The sequence below is a fragment of the Scyliorhinus torazame genome, chromosome 7 (assembly GCF_047496885.1).
Source record: "Scyliorhinus torazame isolate Kashiwa2021f chromosome 7, sScyTor2.1, whole genome shotgun sequence".
In the NCBI taxonomy this organism is placed as follows: Eukaryota; Metazoa; Chordata; class Chondrichthyes; order Carcharhiniformes; family Scyliorhinidae; genus Scyliorhinus; species Scyliorhinus torazame.
The window spans coordinates 294,024,060-294,049,607 of NC_092713.1; the positions used below are offsets into that span (position 1 = coordinate 294,024,060).

Consider the following 25,548-nt stretch of genomic DNA (forward strand, 5'->3'; position numbering starts at 1 on the left):
CAGCAATACTCAATATTTAGTGTGTAAGAAAGGTATCAACACTGCACCTAGAGTACTTTGAATTAAGTACAGAGGTTATAGGGATTAAATTGCTCTATGGCCAATTCAATGTAAATCAGCCAATACTTGTACAGGAATTGACATTTAATACAAAAATTACTCATACCACCACAAGTAGAAAAATCATTAATCCATACAAAATGAGCCCAGATGGTGACCAGAGCAGCTTCCCACCCCCTCACCCTCACCCCCTTACTGCCTTTGAATAGCTAAATTGGGCTGGTTCAGCACAGTGGGTTAAACAGCTGGCTTGTAATGCAGAACAATGACAGCAGCGCGGGTTAAATTCCCATACTAGCCTCCCCGAACAGGCGCTGGAATGTGGCGACTAGGGGCTTTTCACAGTAACTTCATTGAAGCCTACTTGTGACAATAAGCGGTTATTATTGTTATTATTAAATGGCGAAGCAAATTCATTTATTAGTTCTGCCCAGTGCTTTAAAGCAACAGTCAATTAGGTAGATTGATATCTCCCTCTCACAAACGCCTGAAGAAAGTGTCAAGTGTGGGCACGCACGGTGGCACAGTGGTTAGCACTGCTGCCTCACAGTTCCAGGGACCCAGGTTCAATTCCAGTCTGTGACCGTCTGTGTGGAGTTTGCACTTTCTCCACGAGTCTGCATTGTTTTCGCCCGGGTTTCCTCCCACAGCCCAAAGATGCACAGGTTCGGTGGATTGGCTATGCTGAATTGCCCCTTAGTGTCCAAAAGGTTAGGTGGGGTTACTGGAATACGGGGATAGGGTGGAGGCATGGGCTTAAGTAGGGTGCTCTTTCCAAGGGCTGGTGCAGACACGAACGGGCCGAATGGCCTCCTTCGGCACCGTAGGGATTCCATGATTCTAATATATCGCTGATGAGATGTTGGACATTGGCAACACACTCATTTGGACTGACCGTTGATGTTATGTGTGCCAGCTCTCGAGAGCCTCCTTGTGACAGTTGGAAGGGAATGGTGCTCCAAGATGCTGCATTCAAAGTGTGTGCTCCCAGATGCTTTCACTTGTGATCAGCTCGTGTTTCTTACAATCTTTGCACCAATAAAGTATATAAACATGCAAAATTAAACTTAAACTGACTCAATTCGTTATTGGCACCTTAGGCACTCGTCATTCTCACTATTTGATTTGGCTTGTTCACATTGACAAGAGTATATACAAACAATAGAGTGTTCCAACATTGCTGGAAGAACAGTTCACTAAATTGGCTTCAGTAGCCACAAAGGATAGCCTCCAGTTTTCAGTGTTCGCACTCATTGGCCGGGATTCTCCAAAATTCCGGCAAAGTGTTGATGCCAGCGTAAACACCGGAGTGTTTCACGCCGGCGTCAATTGGCCTCTTGGCCCAGCGATTCAGTGGCCCACAGGTGGCCAGATACGCTGCCCTGCACTGCCGGCGCATTTCCGCACATGCGCGCGGCGGCCCTTTCCTCGCCGGCACATGTGCGTGGTGGCCGTTTCCGCAACGGCGCCGTGCAACATGGTGTAGCGACACAGCGGCCTGGCTCGGAAGAAGGTAGGCCCCTCCGGATCGCCCGCGCCCGCTGATTGGTAGCCTCCGATCACGGGCCTGGCCGTCGTAGAGACCCCCCCGGAATCTGATCCTCCTGCCATTATCTTTGAGGTGAATAGATTATTCCTTTAACTATCAGCTTGCTTCAGCATATTCTTTTCTCTATCTACTGCCCTGATTTTGTCTCCTTCCACACTAGTCTAGGTAAAATTGTTTAGAGGTTCAAGAAAGCATAAGCTTTGGTTTTGACCCATCTCCTTCAGGTATCATACCTTAAGAGCCTGCTGGCGACTATATGGAGCCCCCCCCCCCCATCCCCCCGCCTTCAAGTGTATTAGAAGAATTTACAGATTAATAATCAACCTGTTAATAACATACCTTTGATGGCCATCGAGTGGGGCTTGAACCCAGAATTTCTGGTCTGTAGGTAGGGATGCGAACACTGTGTCATATGTACCCGTACCAGCCTCCCCGAACAGGCGCCGGAATGTGGCGACTAGGGGCTTTTCACAGTAACTTCATTTGAAGCCTACTTGTGACAATAAGCGATTTTCATTTCATTTCATTTCATGACCTCTCCTGACCCAGCTGTGGTTCTTATTTGAGCCATGTGAATGCTGACCCTATTATATAAAGCAACTTAGTTTTTTAGATTCTGTCGATCTGTATTAAATGAATGACCAGTCAATCTAGTTGGGTGGAATCCCGAAATTCCAGAACGGTTAATAAAGTAAAAGCACTGCAAATCAGACATTTTTAGCATACATTGTTCAATAAAAGTATCAAATAACTAAAGTTTTAACGATTGCGCTTGTAACAGACTGTTCCTTTATTATCCTGTATCAGCAAATTTACTTACTTTCTGAGAGCAAAGTTTGCTTTTCTTGTTGAAGTGCTGCATTAAGTTCCTATTTCATGTTAGCATTCACTCATTTTGCATCTCACGAGTTATTTGTTTGTTGGTATTTCACTGCTAAAGCTTCTTTCCAGTTCCTTATTGTCCTTTTTCTGTTTCTTTCTCCTTCGCTCGCTGAAGGCTGCCCTTCACTTCCTCAGCCTCCTGCGCGGGCCTAGCCTCTCACTTCAACTCTACTGCTGTCAGGATTAGGCCGGTATTCAATGCCCTCCCCTGTGGTAATTTTGATGGTGAGGGGGCATTCAATTGGACAGGGCAGTGGGGGGTCGTAATTCCACCAGCTTCCTGGTTATGATTAGGCCAGATGCTTGAAGGCCCGAGGATGGCCTTCTCGTCCTGCCACCAAGAAAGGTCCTCAAGTGAGCAATTATTGCCCACTTAAGATCCTCATCGCATCGCTGCTGGTATTAGCTCTGTTGAGGGGGAGGTTTTCTAAGTCTTTATTGTCACAAGTAGGCTTGCATTAACACTGCGATGAAGTCACTGTGAAAAATCCCCGAGTCGCCACATTCCGGCGCCTGTTCAGATACAGAGGGAGAATTCAGAATGTCCAATTCACCTAACAGCACGTCTTTTGTGATTTGTGTAAGGAAACTGGAGCCCCCGGAGGAAACCCACGCAGACACGGGGAGAATGTGCAGACTCCGCACAGACAGTGACACAAGCCGGGAATCGAACCTGGGACCCTGGCGCTGTGAAGCAACAGTGCTACCCACTGCGCTACCGTGCTGCCCACGTGGGTTGGTGGCAAGCCTGTGAGATCAGGGGTGAGGCCTGAAATTCTGTGAGTCCTGTGAGAGTGATGGGGTGGATGGGGTGTTGGGAGGAGTGTGCGCATTGTACAATCTGCCGCAGTACTGCCTATCAAGACAACAGAAATCCAGGACAAAACATATGATGAAAGGCCAGTTTACAGGACGGCCTCAGAAAGTCCAGGATTATTGGTCACCCTGTCCATGACCCATCCCGCTCACACCCTCCCACCATCAGTCAGCTAGGCTTGAGTCCCTCTTCAATCTGAAACCCAGGCCAAATGTAATACTGGCAGTAACCATTGCCTCCCCAGTGGCGCTGATGCAAAAGTGCTGCCTGCCTCTGCTTGGCTGGCACCTTTTGATTTGCAGGACCTTTTCCCCCAGGTCCTTCATCCCAGGAGGATGCCTGCGGCTGAACTGTCGTGTCAGAGTGACGGAGGATGCGGCAGGCCTTCCTCTAATGGGGCGATGCAGGGGTCATGTCCTCTGGCAGCTGAGACCCCATTGCCTCCACAGGATTGCGCCCTTGAGAAATAAGCAATCTGTCCATTTTGCACAATTTGCTTCTATTCTACTTGATATTCCATTTTTAGATTGCGTCGTTTTGAAAAGCATTAAAATTGGAACAATGCCAAAAGGCTGAAAATGTGTACAGAGGTCATGTGCAGCCTGCTTTCTGGGCCAGCTGTCACATGTTTACATTTAGACTGCCTTTATCACAACAACTGGAGAATCAGTTCTCTTTTTGTGCCTTGCTAATCCACAAACATTTATCAGGCCTCTCGCCACACTGATAGGGACTGCTAACAAAAGTGAGGAAAGCAGTTACAAAATGCAGTTCTTTGTGGAGCAGTGCAGTGAGAACCAATACAAATGGGATAAAAAAATATAACCATAGTTTGGGAGTACAAGAGTTCAAGAATGAAGGCATCTGGGGCGAGATTCTCCAACCCCAGCCAGGTCGGAGAATCGCCGGGGGGGGCGGCGTGAATCCTGCCCCTGCCGCCCGCCAAATTCTCCGGCACCGGAGATTCGGCGGGGGCGGGAATCGCGTTGCGCTGGTTGGTGGGCCGCCCCCGGCGATTCTCTGGCCCGCGATGGGCCGAAGTCCCGCTGCTGTAATGCCGGTCCCGCCGGCGTGAATTAAACCACCTCCCTTACCGGCGGGACCAGGCAGCGCAAGCGGGCTCTGGGGTCCTGGGGAGGGGGGGTGGGACGTGGGGCAATCTGGCCGCGGGAGGTGCACCCACGGTGGCTTGGCCCGCGATCGGGCCCACCGATCCGCGGCGGGCCTGTGCCATGGGGCACTCTTTCCCCTCAGCCTTGGCCATCAACCTCCGCCATGGTCGACGCAGAGTCCCTTCGGCCCCGGCTGGCGTGGCGCCAAAGGCCTTCCACGCCAGCCGGCGGAACGGCAACCACTCCGGCGCGGGCCTAGCCCCTAAAGGTGAGGGCTTGGCCCCTAAAGATGCGGAGAAATCCGCACCTATGGGCGGCCCGACGCCGGAGTGTTTCACGCCACTCCATCCCGCCGGGACCCCCCGCCCCGCCGGGTAGGGGAGAATCCCGCCCCTGAAGTGTTGAGCATTGACACGTACATTTTCGGCATCCTTTGCAATGTCAGTGTTGATTGTGAGCACGGTCATTGCTGGAAATGTTTGAGGACATGTGTAACAATCAATCCTCGACATATTGGCACAATACTGATGCCAATTTAATTATTACAAATGCAGCAATCAACATGTTTTGAGCTTATTGCTCAGTTGCTAACAGGCGCAGTTATCAATCAGCATCTGAACTCCTGTTCTCTACTTAGATTATTGATATGTTTTGAAAGGACAGGCTGGAACTACACCACTTACTGCTGAATGGTGTGCAACCATCTAACTAAAATGATGTTAAACCACATTGAGACTACAGAGAATTAACAATCCTGCAAGTAAAGGCATAAGTAAACATGAGTGCGATCGAATGGCCAGGCTGTGCCCGAAAAGCAGCTCGCATAGCGTGCCCGATAGAAGTCAGGACACCTCACTCCCGGGATCTACCCGGCTCGCAATGCCTCGTGAGACGTTGCGATGTAAATCCCGCCTATTGTGGGCGGGATCACTTTTACCATATCTGCAGATTAGAGCGAGACAGCTCGTCTCACTTTAAAATGCAGTTTCTCGAGGTACCCGAGGCGTTGGGATCTATCGCCACACACGGACACCAGACAAAACGGCACTCTTGGGGGTCTCTCAGGCGATTGGAGGCCCCCAGGTATTCATAGCATTTACAGTGCAGAAGGAGGCCATTCGGCCCATCGGGTCTGCACCAGCCCTTGGAAAGAACAACCTACTGAAGCAGGCACCTCCACCCTATCCCTGTAACCCAATAACCCCACCTAACCTTTTTGGACACTAAGGGCAATTTAGCATGGCCAATCCACCTAACCTGCACATCTTTAGACGGTGGGAGGAAGCCGGAGCACCCGGAGGAAACCCATGCAGACACGGGAAGAATGTGCAGACTCCGCATAGGCAGTGACCCAAGCTGGGAATCGAATCTGGGACCCTGGAGCTGAGTAACAACCGTGCTACCCGCTATGCTACTGTTCCGCCCATAATCACTGTGTTACCCTGCCGCCCATAACCACTGTACTACCATGCCACTCATAACCACTGTGCTACCGTACCACCATTTGGGCAGGGTGGCACCCTGGCACTCCTGGTGCCATCTGGGTACCCTGACAGTACCAGCCTGGCACTGCCATCTGGCATGGGCACTGCCAGGGTGCCAGGTTGGCACTGCCAAGGTACCAAACTGGCATTCTGTTTGTGCTGCCGATCGGGCCGGGGTGTTGGAGGGAGAGTGGGGCCAAGGAACTTCCCATAGTGCGGTGGGGCTTGGGAGGGATCCGGGCTTGTACTGCTCTGCTCACTGGAACTTTAAGAGTTCCAGTGAGCAGAGCCCCTCAATGTAGAAAATGGGGCTTTGGGCGGCCTTGGCTGCGTGTTTCTAGTGACGTTTTATAACCATGTGCTTCTCGCCCCTGCGAGCACTGGGAATCATGTGGCTAAAGGCGCTCGCTATGGAACTTTGTTCCCATTTATTTGAACTGCGCCCAAGATGTAGAAATCTCTCTCTGACTTTATAGTGAAGCTCTGCTGCATTGAACACCACTAATTCAGTGCAACTGTCTCATCATCTGGAGTGGAGGCTCAAACTTCCCATTTGCATTCATGATTCTATGTCCCAGTCCGAGGAAGAGTATTAGCCACTCCATGCTGAACAGAAAAGGTGACCTGATGGAAATGCTTCAAGAAGCCTGATCTAAATAGGAGCAATTACGGTTCACCGGTCACTGCGATCTCAGACCATTTTAACCAAGCTCATTTGAATGGAATGCCATGTTGACTTCAACAAAGAGTAAAAACAGGCAAGGCATCAGTTTCTTCATGAAGAGTTGGTTACAATCACTCCTTCTTATTCCCACAGAAAGAAGGAAATGACCGACATTAAGAATTTCCTCACAGTAATGAATTTAGTGACCACATAATCCAGATGACCTCAACCGTTTGGGTCAGACTGTTGTCAGATAAATGTTGCTGAATATTTAGCAAATGATTATGGTTATTGATTCAGTTTCTATCTGCTCCCATCCAAGCGCAAGGTCTGCAGCCTTATTGTTGGGGGTCGGCTGGTTTGTGATGCGGAGCAACACCGAACAGCATGGGTCCAATTCCTATACCAGCTGAGATATTCATGAAGGCCCCACGTTCTCAACCATGCCCCTCAGGTCAAATCACCACTGATTTGTTATGTTGTAGGTGTAACATAAGCGGCTTCCTTGTGGTGCACTTGACAAAGGAAGGTTCAGACGTGGAGATAACTTCAACACGTTTATTAAACTATTTACACCTCTATTACTCTGGTTCGACACTATTGCTAATCCTACTAGCTACCCAGACTGACTAACCAGTTGCTGCAATCCACGTGGTGGGTGTAATATTGAATCAACCCTGTGTCTGTACTCACTGACTGTCTCCACCGGAAAGAGGCAGATCATGTGTGTGGTGTCCTTTATATATGGGTTGGTGTAATGCCCTCCTGTGGTGGTGTCACCTCTGTGTGTATCGTGAATGTCCATTGGTCATGCCCTATCTAACTGATCTATTGGTTGAGTGTGTGTGTGTGTGTGATGTTTCTGGTGCTCCCTCTGGTGATGCACATCACCACAACCGCCACTCAGCTCTCAAAGGGGAGAGCAGCCTCTGAGACTGCGGCAGCATTTACCTATCACTTAAGATGCAAGAGGAAATGGAATCATAGAATCATTACAGTGCAGAAGGAGGCCATTTGGCCCATTGAGTCTGCACTGACCCTTTGAAAGAGCACTGTACCTAGTGCTCCGCCCTACCCCGCAACCCCACCCAATCTTTGGACACTAGCGGACAGTTTAGCACGGCCAATACACCTAACCTGCATGTCTTTGGACTGTGGGAGGAAACCGGAGCACCCGGAGGAAACCCACGACGGCACGGGGAGAACGTGCAGACTCCGCACAGACAATGACCCAAGATCGAAATTGAACCTGGGTCCCTGAAGCTGTGAGACTGCAATGTTAACCACTGTGCCACCGTAATATTGTGAAATGACACACACATAGCTCACGCCTTGTTGTTCATTAAAATCTCTTCACTAACAGCTTTTAGCATTCAGTAATCACCTTGCTTTATTTTTCTCCCCTTCAGATGTACTCGGAAATGTTTCTGTTCAGCTACAGAAGACTGAAGCTGCCTTTCCCGGGAGACACGAGAAAGAACTACAAGGGATTAAAGAGGAGCACAAGAGGGAGCTTACACGAGTGAGGGAGGATCTAAGTTCCACTCATAGCGCAGAGAAAAAACAACTTCAGCAAATACACGTAGAAGATATCCAAAAACTGAAACAGGAACTGCAAAAGGTTTGAGTTATAAATAAAAGCTGAAGACTGGTGAATAGTTCCAGTTAATTCAACCATTAGGTTATTGATGACAAAAAATGGCAGATGGGGACATGCAAGTTTGTAGCCTCTGCCCAATTGTGTATCTTTTATCAGGTAAATTTTAATTAATTCACCCGTGTTCCTCCAGTTCTGGCCTTCTGTGTATCCCCAATTTTAACTGATCCATCATTGGGGACTGTGCTTTCAATGGTCTAGGCCCGAACTCTGGATTACCCTCCCATTATATCTCATCTAATGGGTGAGATTTAATGGATTTGAACCAGAATCCTGTATCGAGTGCATTTATCCGGGTGTTTCCCGGTGCTATTAAAAGGGTCCGTGCTTCATATCGGGTCCTAAGCGAGGAATGCCACGCCGAGGCTGCATTTAGTCCCATTTCCTGCACTAACAAGCTCCACTTGCCAGTGCAAGAAGAGATTGGGGCACCATTAATCTCTGAACACCCCCACCATGGCCTCCAGACCCCCTCCAATGCCCCAACTTACCAATGAGGGGATTCTCTAGTCCCCCGCACCCCTCCTCATAAGTACCCTATCCCCAGTGTGGGTAAGATACCTCCCGGGCACATTTGCACTGCTAGCCTAGCACCCTGGCAGTGCCCCCTTGGAACACTGGAATTGCCAGGGTGACACCCAGGTGGCTCTGCCAGGGTGCCCGGGTGGCTCTGCCAGGGTACCAGGCTGGCAGTGCCATGGGTACTGGGTGGCATCGGGGGATGCCAGGGTACCATCCTGCCCAGAGCCCAAGCACCCATGGTCCCCCGATCGCCTGGGAAATCCCCCCCCCTCAAGTGCCAGGACACCTGGTCCACACTGGTGGCGCTCGCTCGGGATCTCCAAGGCACGGGCTTTAGATCCCACGACCTGGGTAACTCCGGCACGAACATATTCAAGGGAATCTGACTGCACATTTGAATATACAATTCTAGATGCCCATTGTAGGCAGGATCCAGATCGCAATGCCTCACACGATCTCGTTAGATCTCGCGAGGCGTGACAAGGCCAGTAAATTCCACTAGAGGCCTCTCGCGAGATATAACTTGGGATGCAATGAGGCCGGTAGATTGCGGCCAATGTCTCCTTATCATAGATTATCATAGAATTTACAGTGCATAATACAGTGCATAAGGAGGCCATTCGGCCCATCGAGTCTGCACCGGCTCTTGGAAAGAGCACCCTACCCAAGGTCCACACCTCCACCCTATCCCCATAACCCAGTAACCCCACCCAACACTAAGGGCAATTTTGGACACTAAGGGCAATTTATCATGGCCAATCCAGCTAACCTGCACATCTTTGGACTGTGAGAGGAAACCGGAGCACCCGGAGGAAACCCACGCACACACGGGGAGGGTGTGCAGACTCCGCACAGACAGTGACCCAAGCCGGAATCAAAACTGGGACCCTGGAGCTGTGAAGTAATTGTGCTATCCACAATGCTACCGTGCTGCCCACCTATGTGGCTAGGTGTCATACTTTGTTTATAATGTTCCTGTGAAGCACCTTTGGTCATTTTATTACTTGAAAGGCGCTATCTAAAGGTAAGTTATTGCTATTGTTTTATAATGGGCAGGAAATTGGGTGCCCATCCAAGTTGAGCTTGTTGACTTCTATACTCCATTTTCCTAAATGTTTAGCTGGGAGAACTTGTGGCTTATCCAAAACTGGATGTCAGGCAAGTGATTTGGTAATACAGAGATGGAGAGAGGTTTAGGGGTAGAACTGGGTGTCGACAGGATACATGTGAAAGCTGTACCACCAGGCAAAAATAAAACTTGCATTTGTCCAGGACATCAGGACGATCTCCCTGATTCTTCAAAATAATGCCATGGGATCTTTCGCATCCAACTAAGAAGGCAGACATGTTCACTGTTTAACATTGCAGTAAATCAGATCAGTGGTTCAGGTCCAATGAAGATTTGGAGATGCAATTTGCGATGATCAGATAGCTCAGGGAGGAAGAAAGAGAGGCCAATATGACAGTAACCTGGACAACAGAAGCAAAGCGTTGGAGGAGGATCATATAGTTATGATGTGGAGATGCCGGCGTTGGACTGGGGTGAGCACAGTACGAAGTCTTACAACACCAGGTTAAAGTCCAACAGGTTTGTTTCGATGTCACTAGCTTTCGGAGCGCTGCTCCTTCCTCAGGTGAATGAAGAGGTCTGTTCCAGAAACACATATATAGACAAATTCAAAGATGCCAAACAATGCTAGGAATGCGAGCATTAGCAGGTGATTAAATCTTTACAGATCCAGAGATGGGGTAACCCCAGGTTAAAGAGGTGTGAATTGTCTCAAGCCAGGACAGTTGGTAGGATTTTGCAGGCCAGATGGTGGGGGATGAATGTAATGTGACATGAATCCCAGGTCCCAGTTGAGGCCGCACCCATGTGTGCGGAACTTGGCTATAAGTTTCTGCTCGGCGATTCTGTGTTGTCGCGGGTCCTGAAGGCCGCCTTGGAGAACGCATACCCGGAGATCAGAGGCTGAATGCCCTTGACTGCTGAAGTGTTCCCCGACTGGAAGGGAACATTCCTGCCTGGTGATTGTTGCGCGATGTCCGTTCATTCGTTGTCGCAGCGTCTGCATGGTCTCGCCAATGTACCACGCTTCGGGACATCCTTTCCTGCAGCGTATGAGGTAGACAACGTTGGCCGAGTCGCACGAGTATGTACCGCGTACCTGATGGGTGGTGTTCTCACGTGTAATAGTGGTATCCATGTCGATGATCTGGCATGTCTTGCAGAGATTACCATGACAGGGTTGTGTGGTGTCGTGGTCACTGTTCTGAAGACTGGGTAGTTTGCTGTAAACAATGGTTCGTTTGAGGTTGCGCGGTTGTTTGAAGGCAAGTAGTGGGGGTGTGGGGATGACCTTGGCAAGATGTTCATCGTCATCAATGACGTGTTGAAGGCTGTGAAGAAGATGACGTAGTTTCTCCGCTCCGGGGAAGTACTGGACGACGAAGGGTATTCTGTCGGTTGTGTCCCATGTTTGTCTTCTGAGGAGGTCGGTCCGGTTTTTCGCTGTGGCGCGTTGGAACTGTCGATCGATGAGTCGAGTGCCATATCCCATTCGTACGAGGGCATCTTTCAACGTCTGTAGATGTCTGTTACGCTCTTCCTCGTCTGAGCAGGTCCTGTGTATACGGAGCGCTTGTCCATAGGGGATGGCTTCTTTAATGTGTTTAGGGTGGAAGCTGGAGAAGTGGAGCATCATGAGGTTATCCATGGGTTTGCGGTAAAGCGAAGTGCTGAGGTGACCGTCCTTGATGGAGACGAGTGTGTCCAAGAATGCAACTGATTTTGGAGAGTAGTCCATGGTGAGTCTGATGGTTGGATGGAACTTATTAATGTCATTGTGTAGTCGTTTCAGTGATTCTTCGCCGTGGGTCCAAAGGAAAAAAATGTCATCGATGTATCTGGTCTATAACATTGGTTGAAGGTCCTGTGCGGTGAGTAGGTCCTGTTCAAACTTGTGCATGAAGATGTTGGCGTATTGGGGTGCGAATTTGGTCCCCATGGCTGTTCCGTGCGTCTGAATGAAGAACTTGTTGTCGAAGGTGAAGACGTTGTGATCCAGAATGAAGCGGATGAGTTGCAGAATTGCATCTGGAGATTGGCAGTTGTCGGTGTTGAGCACTGAGGCTGTTGCAGCAATGCCGTCGTCATGAGGGATGCTGGTGTAGAGTGCCGAGACGTCCATTGTGACGAGGAATTTTCCTGGTTCAACTGGTCCATGGGTGCTGAGTTTCTGTAGGAAGTCCGTCGTGTCGCGACAGAAGCTGGGTGTACCTTGTACGATGGGTTTCAAGATGCCCTCGATGTAGCCAGAGAGGTTCTCACACAGGGTCCCATTGCCTGAAACGATAGGGTGGCCTGGTGTGTTGGCCTTATGTATTTTTGGGAGGCAGTAGAGATCTCCAATGCGGGGAGTACGTGGGATGAGAGCACGTAGGGTGCTCTGAAGATCTGGATCCAAGGTCTTAATCAGTCTGTTAAGTTGGCGGATGTGTTCCTTGGTCGGATCTGCGGGTAACTGTCTGTAGTGTTCTTGGTTGTTCAGTTGTCGGTATACTTCTTTGCAGTAGTCCGTTCTGTTCAGTACGACAGTGGCCCCCCTTTGTCTGCTGGTTTGATGACGATGCTGTGGTTGGTCTTGAGAGCGCGGATGGCATTGCGTTGTGCTTGGGTGACGTTCGGGGTTGTCTTGTGAATGCGACTGATGAATCTGGCATTGACGCGACTCCTGACGGCTTGAGCATACATGTCGAGTCTAAGGCAGCGGCCTTCCGGAGGGGTCCAATTCGACTCTTTCCTCTTCGGTTGCCGCACCGCAGATCTCTCGGTCTGCTGTTCCGGTTCATTGGTAGTCTGCTTGGGTTCGCTGTTGGCCTCTTGGGGTCTGTGGAAGAATTCCCGGAGCCTCATTCGCCTGATGAATTCCTCCGTGTCTGCCGTGAGACTGATGGGGTCCATTTTGGTGGTGGTGCAGAAATTAAGCCCTCTGCTGAGGACTTCGATTTCGTCTGGTTGAAGGGTGTAGTCTGACAAGTTGACAATAGATTTCCCTGTATTGTACTGTACTGTACTGTAATTGCCTGTACTGAACAGAACGGACTACTGCAAAGAAGTATACCGACAACTGAACAACCAAGAACACTACAGACAGTTACCCGCAGATCCGACCAAGGAACACATCCGCCAACTTAACAGACTGATCAAGACCTTGGATCCAGATCTTCAGAGCACCCTACGTGCTCTCATCCCACGTACTCCCCGCATTGGAGATCTCTACTGCCTCCCAAAAATACATAAGGCCAACACACCAGGCCGCCCTATCATTTCAGGCAATGGGACCCTGTGTGAGAACCTCTCTGGCTACATCGAGGGCATCTTGAAACCCATCGTACAAGGTACACCCAGCTTCTGTCGCGACACGACGGACTTCCTACAGAAACTCAGCACCCATGGACCAGTTGAACCAGGAAAATTCCTCGTCACAATGGACGTCTCGGCACTCTACACCAGCATCCCTCATGACGACGGCATTGCTGCAACAGCCTCAGTACTCAACACCGACAACTGCCAATCTCCAGACGCAATTCTGCAACTCATCCGCTTCATTCTGGATCACAACGTCTTCACCTTCGACAACAAGTTCTTCATTCAGACGCACGGAACAGCCATGGGGACCAAATTCGCACCCCAATACGCCAACATCTTCATGCACAAGTTTGAACAGGACCTACTCACCGCACAGGACCTTCAACCGATGTTATACACCAGATACATCGATGGCATTTTTTTCCTTTGGACCCACGGCGAAGAATCACTGAAACGACTACACAATGACATTAATAAGTTCCATCCAACCATCAGACTCACCATGGACTACTCTCCAAAATCAGTTGCATTCTTGGACACACTCGTCTCCATCAAGGACGGTCACCTCAGCACTTCGCTTTACCGCAAACCCACGGATAACCTCATGATGCTCCACTTCTCCAGCTTCCACCCTAAACACATTAAAGAAGCCATCCCCTATGGACAAGCGCTCCGTATACACAGGATCTGCTCAGACGAGGAGGAGCGTAACAGACATCTACAGACGTTGAAAGATGCCCTCGTACGAATGGGATATGGCACTCGACTCATCGATCGACAGTTCCAACGCGCCACAGCGAAAAACCGGACCGACCTCCTCAGAAGACAAACATGGGACACAACCGACAGAATACCCTTCGTCGTCCAGTACTTCCCCGGAGCGGAGAAACTACGTCATCTTCTTCACAGCCTTCAACACGTCATTGATGACGATGAACATCTTGCCAAGGTCATCCCCACACCCCCACTACTTGCCTTCAAACAACCGCGCAATCTCAAACGAACCATTGTTTGCAGCAAACTACCCAGTCTTCAGAACAGTGATCACGACACCACACAACCCTGTCATGGTAATCTCTGCAAGACGTGCCAGATCATCGACATGGATACCACTATTACACGTGAGAACACCACCCATCAGGTACGCGGTACATACTCGTGCGACTCGGCCAACGTTGTCTACCTCATACGCTGCAGGAAAGGATGTCCCGAAGCGTGGTACATTGGCGAGACCATGCAGACGCTGCGACAACGAATGAACGGACATCGCGCAACAATCACCAGGCAGGAATGTTCCCTTCCAGTTGGGGAACACTTCAGCAGTCAAGGGCATTCAGCCTCTGATCTCCGGGTAAGCATTCTCCAAGGCGGCCTTCAGGACCCGCGACAACGCAGAATCGCCGAGCAGAAACTTATAGCCAAGTTCCGCACACATGAGTGCGGCCTCAACCGGGACCTGGGATTCATGTCACATTACATTCATCCCCCACCATCTGGCCTGCGAAATCCTACCAACTGTCCTGGCTTGAGACAATTCACACCTCTTTAACCTGGGGTTACCCCATCTCTGGATCTGTAAAGATTTAATCACCTGCTAATGCTCACATTCCTAGCATTGTTTGGCATCTTTGAATTTGTCTATATATGTGTTTCTGGAACAGACCTCTTCATTCACCTGAGGAAGGAGCAGCGCTCCGAAAGCTAGTGACATCGAAACAAACCTGTTGGACTTTAACCTGGTGTTGTAAGACTTCGTACTATGATCATATAGTTGACAAAGGCTGCAATTAATTTGAGGGGGATCAAGGAAGAGTAATGTGCTCTGGTCAAAGTTACGCTAGTACTTCCATCAGCAACTATATGAATTCTCAATGCATCTACAAATGTTGAGCCTGACTGATCTGTTGGACTAATCGCCACCTTCTCAAGGACAATTAAGGATGGACAACAAATACTGGCTTTAACAGCAATGCCCGTATCGCATGAATGAATGAAAAAATCTGCGCAACAGGAACTTGAAATTGTAAATGCTGGAAGTGATCAGATCCATGAAAAAATACGTTGGGTGTAAATCCTTTAATCAAACTTTGTTTTGGAAGAGTTTCACTAATGCAAAGATTCTTGGGGAGAAAACAATTACCATTTCAAGTTGATCTCCTGTTGTTCAAGGATTTAAACAACAAATGTCCAAAGCTCGTCTCTTTTGAGACACCCAAGTTCTGATCTGTCAACCGGTTATTTGGCTAGCACTTTATGTCATATTTGTACCTTGGCAACAGGGCTGTGTTTGTTCAAAAGTAAATGATTAACAACTTGTTTTGTATATTCTTTAGAAAGAAGCCACGCAGTCAGACTCCAGAATAGTGGAACTAGAAACCAGTCATTCTGAATATGTCAAGGTCCTCCGGGAGGAATGTGAGGCTGCAATTGCAGGTAATGGTTTTATCAAATGCATTCATGCTTCTCTGAATGAGGGCAAGGTGAGGTTTCTTTTCGATACGAATGATGGTCTTCGTTGCTTTCCATTAATTCAAAAGGAACACATTGTAATTCAAGTTAACTATTTATACTTTTCATTCCAAACAATACAAATGAAAAAGAAATCATAAACGGCAAGAAAAATATACCTAATCACTGTTTTATACAAAATGCATATTGCTTGTGGAATAAACTCAAAAGCAATCTGTAAACTACCTTTGGAAAGAGAAAAGCCTATTTATGTAATCCTGACTAATGAAAGCTGCTTTAGCAACAGTTTCCATAGCAATAGTAATCAGTTGATCCACAATATGCTAACTCTATGCTTACCTGAAAACAGGGTCACACCTCTCTGTAGTTTTTCTTTAAGGAAGCTTATTGCCCTAGACTAAATTGGCCACTTTCATATTTACTGCTTTGATTGCCTGCACCAATTGGACTCACTGTTGGTCCTTTGCTCACTATCTTTCATCCTGATTCCTTGCCACAGACTTGAATTCAGTCCACTACCATGGCTGAGGTACAAGGGAGTCCCTGGCCCTGCATTACTTTTAAATATTCTGACATGCTTTCATGTTTCTAGTCGAGGAATCTACCTCTCAACATTATCAACCCATTTTGTAATCTACTGTCATTAATCTTCCCTGTTAGCCGTTCCTTTAACGTAAATATAATTTGCTTTCCAAGTCTGTCTTCATAACTGAAGAAGTTTGAGTCTAGAAATTATGGTGTATTAGACTTGATTTGAACTAATTTGAACCAAATGCAGTGTTTCACTTTATGATCATTGATTCCAATACTTCAAAAACTGTTATGTAAAGAACTAAGTCATACTATTTTGGTGATTATTTTCCCCTTTCTAAAAGGTGATCACTGATCGTGCACTATGCCTCAAAGCAGTAGATAGCCAGCATATTGTACTGACACCCCAACCCTATTTCTACAGACAACAACGTGCGTCTGTGATCTTACACTTTTTTTGTGATTGTTATGTGATCTTGGCTACTTGTCATAGAAACTGCCCAGTAATGGAAGTGAACATCTGTTATGTCAGTTTTACAATTTGCTAGCTTGTTTCTCGAGCAATTTAATGTAAGTAAGCAGCTAAGGATCATTTGAACCCTAAATGCAGAGTTGAACTCAACAGATGAAACTTCCAACATTGGAGACAGCGCCTTCTGTTCAATTAGAGCCTCTTAGCAGCACAGTGACCTCTGCATCCTAGCATCTGATGGTTATTGAGTTCCTTTCTCAACAAGAGGCTGGTGTGCGATTAAACACTTGTGCCAATTTAAAGATATCAATGTGGTGTTTGACAAAACCTTCTGCAGGTGATCTGGATAAGATTCAAAAGAACATGATTCTTATCTTTCAGCTCTCTCTTGCACATGGATGACAATTAATTCCAGATGGTAGTGATGAACATCCCTTCCCTGTAATGGAACCCAGGCAGCACACTGTCCTCGCTATTAACCTGCCAGCTCTGAATCAGAACATATTGAACCAAAATTAGACAAAAGTTCTGCATCCACTTTTGGGAGATTGGAAAATAAAGTGAACTCAACACTGACCTTCTTATTCTGGATCATGTGGGTTCCATTTTGAGCCGTATAGAATAGAAAGGAGAACTAGCTGGCAGTCTCCTGTGTACACGAGGATTGAACCATTAACCCAGCATTGTAACTTATAGTCCCGTCTACAAATTGTTTAATTCAGATCTTGATCAAAAGTGTAAAGGTTATATGAGTCAATAGTTTAATAGATTGAATCATTATGTTCAAAATTCAATATTTTATTTACAATGCTACTGACCTATAAAATGCTACCCTTGCTTTTACTAGGGCTCATCAAACTACATCAACAGGAGCAGAAGTCATTGACCGAGTCCTTTACGAAAACTAACAAGTGCCTTCAGGTTAGTTTTTATTTTATTTATCTATTTTCTTTCCATTTTTCGGTCCTGCCCTCCTCTCCTGGAGAAGCTGATTTCCTGCTAAGTTACCATTCCATGAGTTCAGGATGCCCACCTGTACTTTGTCCATATTTTCATAATTCATATGTAAACTTCGAGAGCAAGTGCCAGAAGATAATGGCCAATATTTTCAGGATGGTGCCATTTCCCGTGATGTCATCTGGAGTGTTTCTGCCGACACTGTCTGACGTGCAGTGACTTCACATGCCAAGGAACGTTAATTGTCTGCAGGCAGGACTCCTACGGGATTCTCCCCAGTTATCTCGCCGGGACCGACACTTTGAAATAAATCTCAGAAAATTCCACAAAAAGTATTCTATTAATTCCAGCCTGAACATCTTGAATAATCTTATGCTAATTATTTGGTCTCAATGATGACATAATTCTGATCCAGTTCACTATTGATGTTCCAATAAAGGAAAGAATTGAAGAACTTACTGCCCAAATCAACTCATTTCAAAAGAAGACAAAGAAAATTGAGGATGCAATATTAAGAAGAGATCTCAGCAAAGACAATCAGGTATTTGGGGTTTTAGTCATGTGAATTCAACAAATATAACAAGATGTTAAAACATCTTATGCGAAAGCTTAACAATACATTATCTTCCTTTGTGTAGTAATTTTGACTGGCATTAGTCGGTTTATTTTAATTGTATGACTGCCACACTTTGAGAGTCCCTCCAAAGCATGTTCTCAATAGAAAAGCGAAAGTTGATCACTGTTTTTTAGAAGTCCAAAAGGATTAAAGTTGACAATTACAGTTTATTTCCCTGAACCGTAGAATGAAAGGCATGGGGGAAGTGCTGAATTTAAAACTAATCTGCCAAAGCAATATTTCAGGAAGCAAATGTTCATTCCATAGAACAGAATCTAGAACTAGGGCTCACTGATTAAAAATAATTTAAAACAGAAATGAGGCAAAATTTGTGAGTCATTGGAACTCTCTGAAATGACAGTTGTAAGGCAGAGGTGGGTAGAATCTTGGTAAGCAAGGGGGTGGGTGGGATGCTTAAGGTTCCTGTCAGGTCAGCCATGATCATATTAAATGGTGGAACAGGCTCGAGGGACTGATTGGCCTACTCCTGCTCTTTGTTCTTGTATTTGTATGTTCCTCAGAGGACAGTGACAACCATTGTTAATGATTCATTCAAATGCAAACTCGATAGATTTTCTCTCATGCAGTATATCAGTAATTTGGAATGTGGCAATTGCTAAACATAGCATGCTTAGGAGAAGCAGGTAACTACAGGCCAAAAATATCTCACCTCACAGGTTTTCCTTCTTGTCTGGGTCCATCGTGGACCAAATGATAAGAGTCCAATAGCCATGGTTAGTCATTATCATTGCATTATGTGACTATCAGGATGATAGAAGGAGAACCAGATGGATTTTGTTCCTTTTCAATCTAGCCATTGCTGTGTCATTATGTTCCTATCACTGTTGCAAATACATTAGTAAGTTTGTCAGTTTAATGATGACCCTCAGGTGTCCCACTCTAAGGAAGCCCAGTTTTGGCGATAAGTCTGCAATAGTCCAAGTGAATTTGCGCCTATTGTCATACACAGATTGCGAAATGATCAGAGGCTCAGAACTGCAGGCGTAGGTGGACCTGGGCAGATAAGAGCAGTTAAGATCTTTTACACCTCATTAAAATATACAGATCCAAGAAACAATTCCTCTTTGCGATTTTCTCAGAATAGATTAAAATAGGTAAAAAGTCTATATAGGTTTCCTTATAACCTCAAAATGACAACCTAACACTTTAGAACGCTGTACTTTAAATTGCAGGACTCGCGTCCACCAAACCTATTCTGGGAACAGGAACTGGAGAGTTTACACTTTGTGGTGGAGATGAAGAATGAGCGAATCCATCAGTTGGATAAGGAAGTGTTACGGACGAAGAATCTGGTACATTGATTTGTTTGTCAGTTCAAAGCGAGCTACAGTTTGAGATAAGTAGCGATTTTTGCAGTAGCCCATGGTTTCATATTCTGATTAACACAAATGTTTTATTGTCATCAGATTGAAATAAATAACTTGCTCGAGGAGAAAATTAAACTCCTTCAACAAGAAAATGAGGATGTGAAGGTTCGTTTGACAAATCAACAGGCCTTTGCAAGGTATTTTCATAAATCCAGTGGTGTTGTAATGTTCTAGATTTAGTTGGTCTGTGAATTCTCAGATGGTATCCAGGAATGGGCACCTTGATGCAGTTGACATAATTCAGGACATTGATACATTTGCACAGGCAAAGAATATGTTTGGATTCACGTTTGATTCTGCTTGGAAACTAGGAAAGAAGCTACAACACTGGCATCTACCCGACAATATGGAAAACTGCCCGGGTACGTCCCGCCCAAAAAAGCAGGACAAATCCCAATCCACTCATCAGTTTATCCTCAATCATCAGCAAAGTGCCACTGACAATGCTCTTAGAGGCACTTATTGAGCAATAAACTGCTCACCAATACTCAATTGCTTGTATGGTCAACACCCCACCCTGCACTTTAAACATCCACTCCCTCCGCCACAGTCACACAGTAGCAGCTGTGTATGCCATCTACAAATGCATTTCAGCAATTTGTCAAATCTCTCGACAGCATCTGCCAAACCTACAAGAAAAGCCGGAATTGCATGAAAACACCTCGACCTGCAAGTTCCTCTCCAAGTCACATATCATCCTGACTTGGAACTTTATTGTCATTTCTCCATTGTTGCAGGGCCAACATCCTGGAACTCCCTCCCGAACAGCACTGCGGGTGTTCCAACAACACATGGATTGCAGCGGTTAAAGGCAGCTCGCCACCTCCTTCTCAAGGGCATGGGCACCAATTGCTGGCCTTGCCACACATCCCAGAAAAGAACAAAGAAAGATTCAGCAAAATGTTGCTAGAATTGTGCAAAAAAAATGCAAAAAGGATTTAGAAGTATGATCCCAGTACTGTGAGAGTGCAACTATCAGAAATGATTAAACAAACTGGGGCTCTTTTCTCTTGGAAAAAGAAGTGGAGATGCCGGTGTTGGACTGGAGTGGGCACGGTAAGAAGTCTTACAACACCAGGTTAAAGTCCAACAGGCTTATTTCAAATCAACAGCTTTCAGAGCGCTGATGATGAAGGATAACGCTCCAAATGTTTGTGATTTCAAATGAACCTGTTGGACTTTACCTGGTGTTGTGAGAATTACTCTTGAAAAAGGATTGAGAGGTGACCTGATGGGGGTCTTTGAAACCATGAAGGATTTTGTTTGATAGACATTGAGAATTTATTTACACTTGTCCAAAATCCAAAACTAGATGTCATAAAGATAATGGTCTGGATATTCTAAAGAGTGACAGTCATCTTTGGATTGCCACTCCGCTCGAGCTTTTCCCTGACTTGATGCAGCTCCACATTTCTTGCCAGGTCTTCCGAGTCTGGCTTTCCCAGAAATGTGGAGCAAAGCAGTCCACGGAGAACTCCATTGAAGCTCTGTAGAGTTGGGGGAGGACAGGACATACCCATTTTTACAGCAATGGCTGCCATACAGTAGTTTAACGGTTCAGTGTTAATGTCAGTGAGTGGGTGAATGAGCGAATCAGTAGGATGATAGATTGGGTAGGTGGGTGAGGTGGCAGGTAGATGAAGATAGCAGGTCGGTAAGATTGCAAGTGGATGAGGTGGTAGATCAGTAGAATGGCAGGTTGGTAAGATGGTAGGCGGATAGGGTAGTAGGTGGGTCAGGGATTTTTGGGTCGATTCAGGGTCAGTTAGGTTGAATGGTGGCGCAGTGGTTAGCATTGCTGCCTCATGGTGCCAAGGACCCAGGTTCAATCCCGGTCCCAGGTCACCGTGTGGAGTTTGCACATTCTCCTTTTGTCTGCGCGGGTCTCACCCCGACAGCCCAAAAGATGTGCAGGGTAGGTGCATTGGCCACGCTAAATTGCCCCTTAATTGGAAAAGTTTTTAATAAAGGATCAGTCAGGTTGGATCAAGTGGGTGGTAGGGTGGTCATGGGGGTAGTGTGGTTGCATTGGGTGGGTGATCGGTATGTCAGAGGGGTAGTCAGATGGTCAAGAGGAGTGGTAGGGGGTGGTGGTTAAGAGGTATAATCAGGAGGGCAGTGGCATTAGACAGGCGGTCTGGGCTGTCTGGCCATCAAGAGAAATGGTTAGAGTGTTAGTCAGGGTGTCAGAGAGGTAGTCAGGTCCTCAGGGTGGGTAGTCACGGGAGTCAGTGAGGTAGTCGGGGGATCAGGAGGGTAGTTGGGGTTCAGGGAGGTTGTCAGGTCCTCAGGATGGGTAGTCGGGGGGGGGGGGGGGTCAGTGAGATAGTCGGGGGATCAGGAGGGTTGTTGGGGTTCAGGGAGGTAGTCAGGCCATCAGGAGGAGTAGTCAGGGGTTCAAGGGGGTTGTCGGGGGGTCAGTGTGAGTGATGAGAGGGTCAATTATGGAGTTACCCAACAGTTAGGCTTTTTATGTCTTACCGTTCCTTGGTAACTATCCAGATAGGTACATCGGAACTGCCTGAAGTCTCTGATTCTAGCTCAGATAGAGACTTTATTAGATGATCCCTCGAAGCAGGGAATTAATTGCCATTCAGAAGTTCAAACTTCCCGAACAATTGCCATAAAGGTCAGCGTGGGGTCCCGACATACATCTTGGATGATTGATCCCGCCTCCGAAGCTCCAGATGATTTGGGCCAATGAAATCACAAAACATCTAAGAAGAAACCCAGGAGATATAATGAGTGGTGAGAATGTGGAACACATGCCAACATGGAGTGGGAGAGATGATTAGAATAAATGCATTTAAGAGAAAGCTGGATGTGCACGTAAGGGGGAATGGAATAGAAAAATATCACAGAATCCTAGAAATGTTTACAGTACAAAAGGAGGCCACTCAGTCCATTGAGTCTGACTGGCTCTCTGAAAGAACATTCCACGTAGTCCCACTCCCTGCCTTATCCCCATTTCCTTGAACATTCTTTCTTTTCAGATACCAATCCAATTCCCTTTTGAATACCTCAATTGGACCTACCTCCACCACCATTTCACGAAGTTCATTCCAGCCTCCATCCATCCTCTGGGTGAAAAATGTTTTCCTCACACCACTTTTACTCCTTTTGCCAATTATTTTGTATCTGTGCCGTTTAGTTTTTGATGCTCTCTTGAGTGGGACATTTCCTCACTATTTACCGTGTCCATATCCCTCAGGATCTTGGATACCTCCAAGTCCATCCTCAAAGCCACAGTTCTTCATCCTTGGAATCATTCTTGTGAATCTCTTCTGTACTCTCTCCTTCCTCAGGTATGCTGCCCAGAACTGGATGTAGTATTCTAGGTGATGCCTAACTAGTGTCTTATATAAGTTCAATGTGACCTCCTTACTCCTGTACTCAACACCCTATTAATAATGCTTCATTAACTGTTCTCTCAACATGCTCTGTCATCTTCAATGACTTATGTACATTGGGCTTCCTCTGTCCTTGCACCTCGTACAATGTTTCTCACTTTATTTTATACCGTCTCTCCATATTCCTCCTGCCAAAATGAATCATCTCACAATTATCCGCATTGAACTTTGTCTGCCCAATCCACCAAGTGTCTATGTCCCTTTGAAGCTCAAGACTACTCGCATCACAGTTGACAACTTTTCTTCATATTATCTACAAATTTTGAAAACATGCCCTGCACACCAGTCTAGGTCATTGATACATGGGAAAATAATTCCTGTCTCTTAATTGCATTCCATTGACTCCGGCTGCAAAGTGAATATTAGACTTGTTTTAATGAGTATTGAGTGAGTTCAAACTGAGCCCATTAATATGTAGACATCAGATAAGGATAGGATGGAACTTTCTTGTGATTTACTTCCCTTCTCGATTGATAGTCTGTCAATACTCAGTGTCCAGGATCAAATGTAAAGAATGGTTATTTGAGGTACTGGACAACTGCTGACACTCAGGAAAGATAAGGAGAAAAGAGGATAAACTGAAGATAAATGGTTCATTTGTGAAAATACAGACACATTAAATATTTGAAACATTATTTAAAACTATGTATCAGTGCTAATTTTATTCCCAATCGTTTTATTACAGGCAATTATCCATGGAGCACGATGTCCTGCAACAGACTTTAGAGAAAGAAGCTATGGTCAAAGAAAAACTTTGTCAGGAGAAAGATGAACTTGCTTGGAAACTGCAAAATGGCAATGTGTCACCTACTGTAGAGACGTCATGGAAACCACTTCACTCAGAGTCATTGGAATTATCATTAAGGTGACAGTAAAGTATTGGAAAAACTGGAATTTCACGTCAGAACTCAACAACCTTGACATTGTCCTCCTCCAAGACAAGTTGGAAGCGTCTACCTCAGCATGCTTGGTTTTGGTTGTCTCAGTGGATTTGGGTCCTGAGCTGATTCGAGACATCAGCTGATTTAAAATAGTAAAACTGTATTGCATTTTTAAAGGGTGCATTGCTGCATTGTTGCCATGAAAACATCAGTAGAACTGACAACGATTTGGATGAAAGGATAATTGAACTTGGTTTTATATGGTCCATCCTGTACATTTATGAAACTGTGATCATGAAGTGAAAGAGTTGCGGAGTTTAGCTCTTAAACACTTTATTAAAGGGCATTTGCTGTTTGTTTTGTGTCTTCACAATTTCAAGATACGTAAAAAGTGTTCTTGGCTTTATGGAAATTAGTCTTCCTCGACACAAACTTTCTTTAATTTAAGGAAAGCCAAACCTGAGTTTACTTTAAGTATGTTACAGCTGAGCCCTGCAACAACAAGTCGTCATGGCCATAGTTAAGCATTTCATTCAAGTAGCATCTGAAAGTAATGGTGCTCATTAGAAAACCAGGTTGGTTTAATAGGACGAAGGTTATATAATTATCTAGAAGGTCAGAAGAATGATAGCCCTACTTGGAAATTCTTAAATATGATAAATTGGAAACTGACATTATGCACAAATAAAAATAGGAGTTCATCTGGAGATTTTATTTGCAAGTATATCATGGCTTATAAAATACAGAGTAAGCCACTGGACAAAGCCAGATGCATTAGCTGCAAATTATAACTTCTACTTATATCTCAAAACACAATTACATGCATTCTGTAGCAACACACTCATGTTTACCATGAACAGTTTGACATGTTAGAATCTTAAGAAGCTTCCAATTGCTACTGCAAAATGCCATCTGTATTCTTCGGATTTTCCACGAAGAGCATCTTCTTTTTAAATGTAGAGTACCCAATTCATTTTTTAATGGGGCAATTTAGCGTGGCCAATCCACTTACCCTGCACCTCTTTGGGTTGTGGGAGCGAAACCCACACAAACACAGGGAGAATGTGCAAACTCCACATGGACAGTGACCCAGAGCCGGGGTTGAACCTGGGACCTCGGCGCCGTGAGGCAGCAGTACGAACCACTGTGCCACCATGCTGCCTTCACGGAAAGCATCTTCAACGAAACTGTTGGGAGTTTGTAAGATTCGTGATAAGTGTAAACAGCCTGCATTGTGCATGGGTGTTACAGTTTGCCCACAGTCCCAAACATTTTAGACAGCCTGTGTTATCGTTGGAAACTATAGAAGACAGCCTGTGATATTCATGGAAGTGACAAAAATCCTCACAGTCTCTGTGGGAACTTTAGAGGGAAGCGTCCAATCCCCATAGAAACAGCCTGTAATCTCCATGTCCAAATTTCCATTGGCTGTCGCACAATGTAGCATAAAACCTTCCAAAGAGTTTTACAGTAAACAAACTCAGGGTAGTGCAAATAGTATATAAATTACACACACAATACTTGAACAGGATTTGAATAAATTACACACACAATACTCGAACAGGATTTGAATAAGAACAGGCAGTCCCCTGAATTATGATGAACGTGATAGTATCGTTCAGTAAAATAAATTAACAGCAATATGTTAAAAAAGGCAGGCAATCAGAAAAATATAGAGCTGGAATTAGTAAAGGTTATATGATGC

The 25,548-nt window shown here is 46.0% G+C and overlaps 1 protein-coding gene across 1 annotated transcript in view; it reads left to right on the forward strand.

The window, feature by feature from the left end:
• LOC140427102 (coiled-coil domain-containing protein 69-like) overlaps window positions 1–24,198 on the forward strand; it is a 94,497-nt gene extending 70,299 nt beyond the window's left edge. The window contains exons 3-9 of the mRNA XM_072512616.1: window positions 7,978–8,189; window positions 15,453–15,552; window positions 17,439–17,512; window positions 17,988–18,089; window positions 19,358–19,477; window positions 19,592–19,689; window positions 23,648–24,198. Coding sequence (XP_072368717.1) covers window positions 7,978–8,189; window positions 15,453–15,552; window positions 17,439–17,512; window positions 17,988–18,089; window positions 19,358–19,477; window positions 19,592–19,689; window positions 23,648–23,831 — 890 coding nt within the window. The 3' untranslated portion in view covers window positions 23,832–24,198. The remainder of the gene's footprint in view (window positions 1–7,977; window positions 8,190–15,452; window positions 15,553–17,438; window positions 17,513–17,987; window positions 18,090–19,357; window positions 19,478–19,591; window positions 19,690–23,647) is intronic.
• The last annotated feature ends 1,350 nt before the right edge of the window (window positions 24,199–25,548 follow it).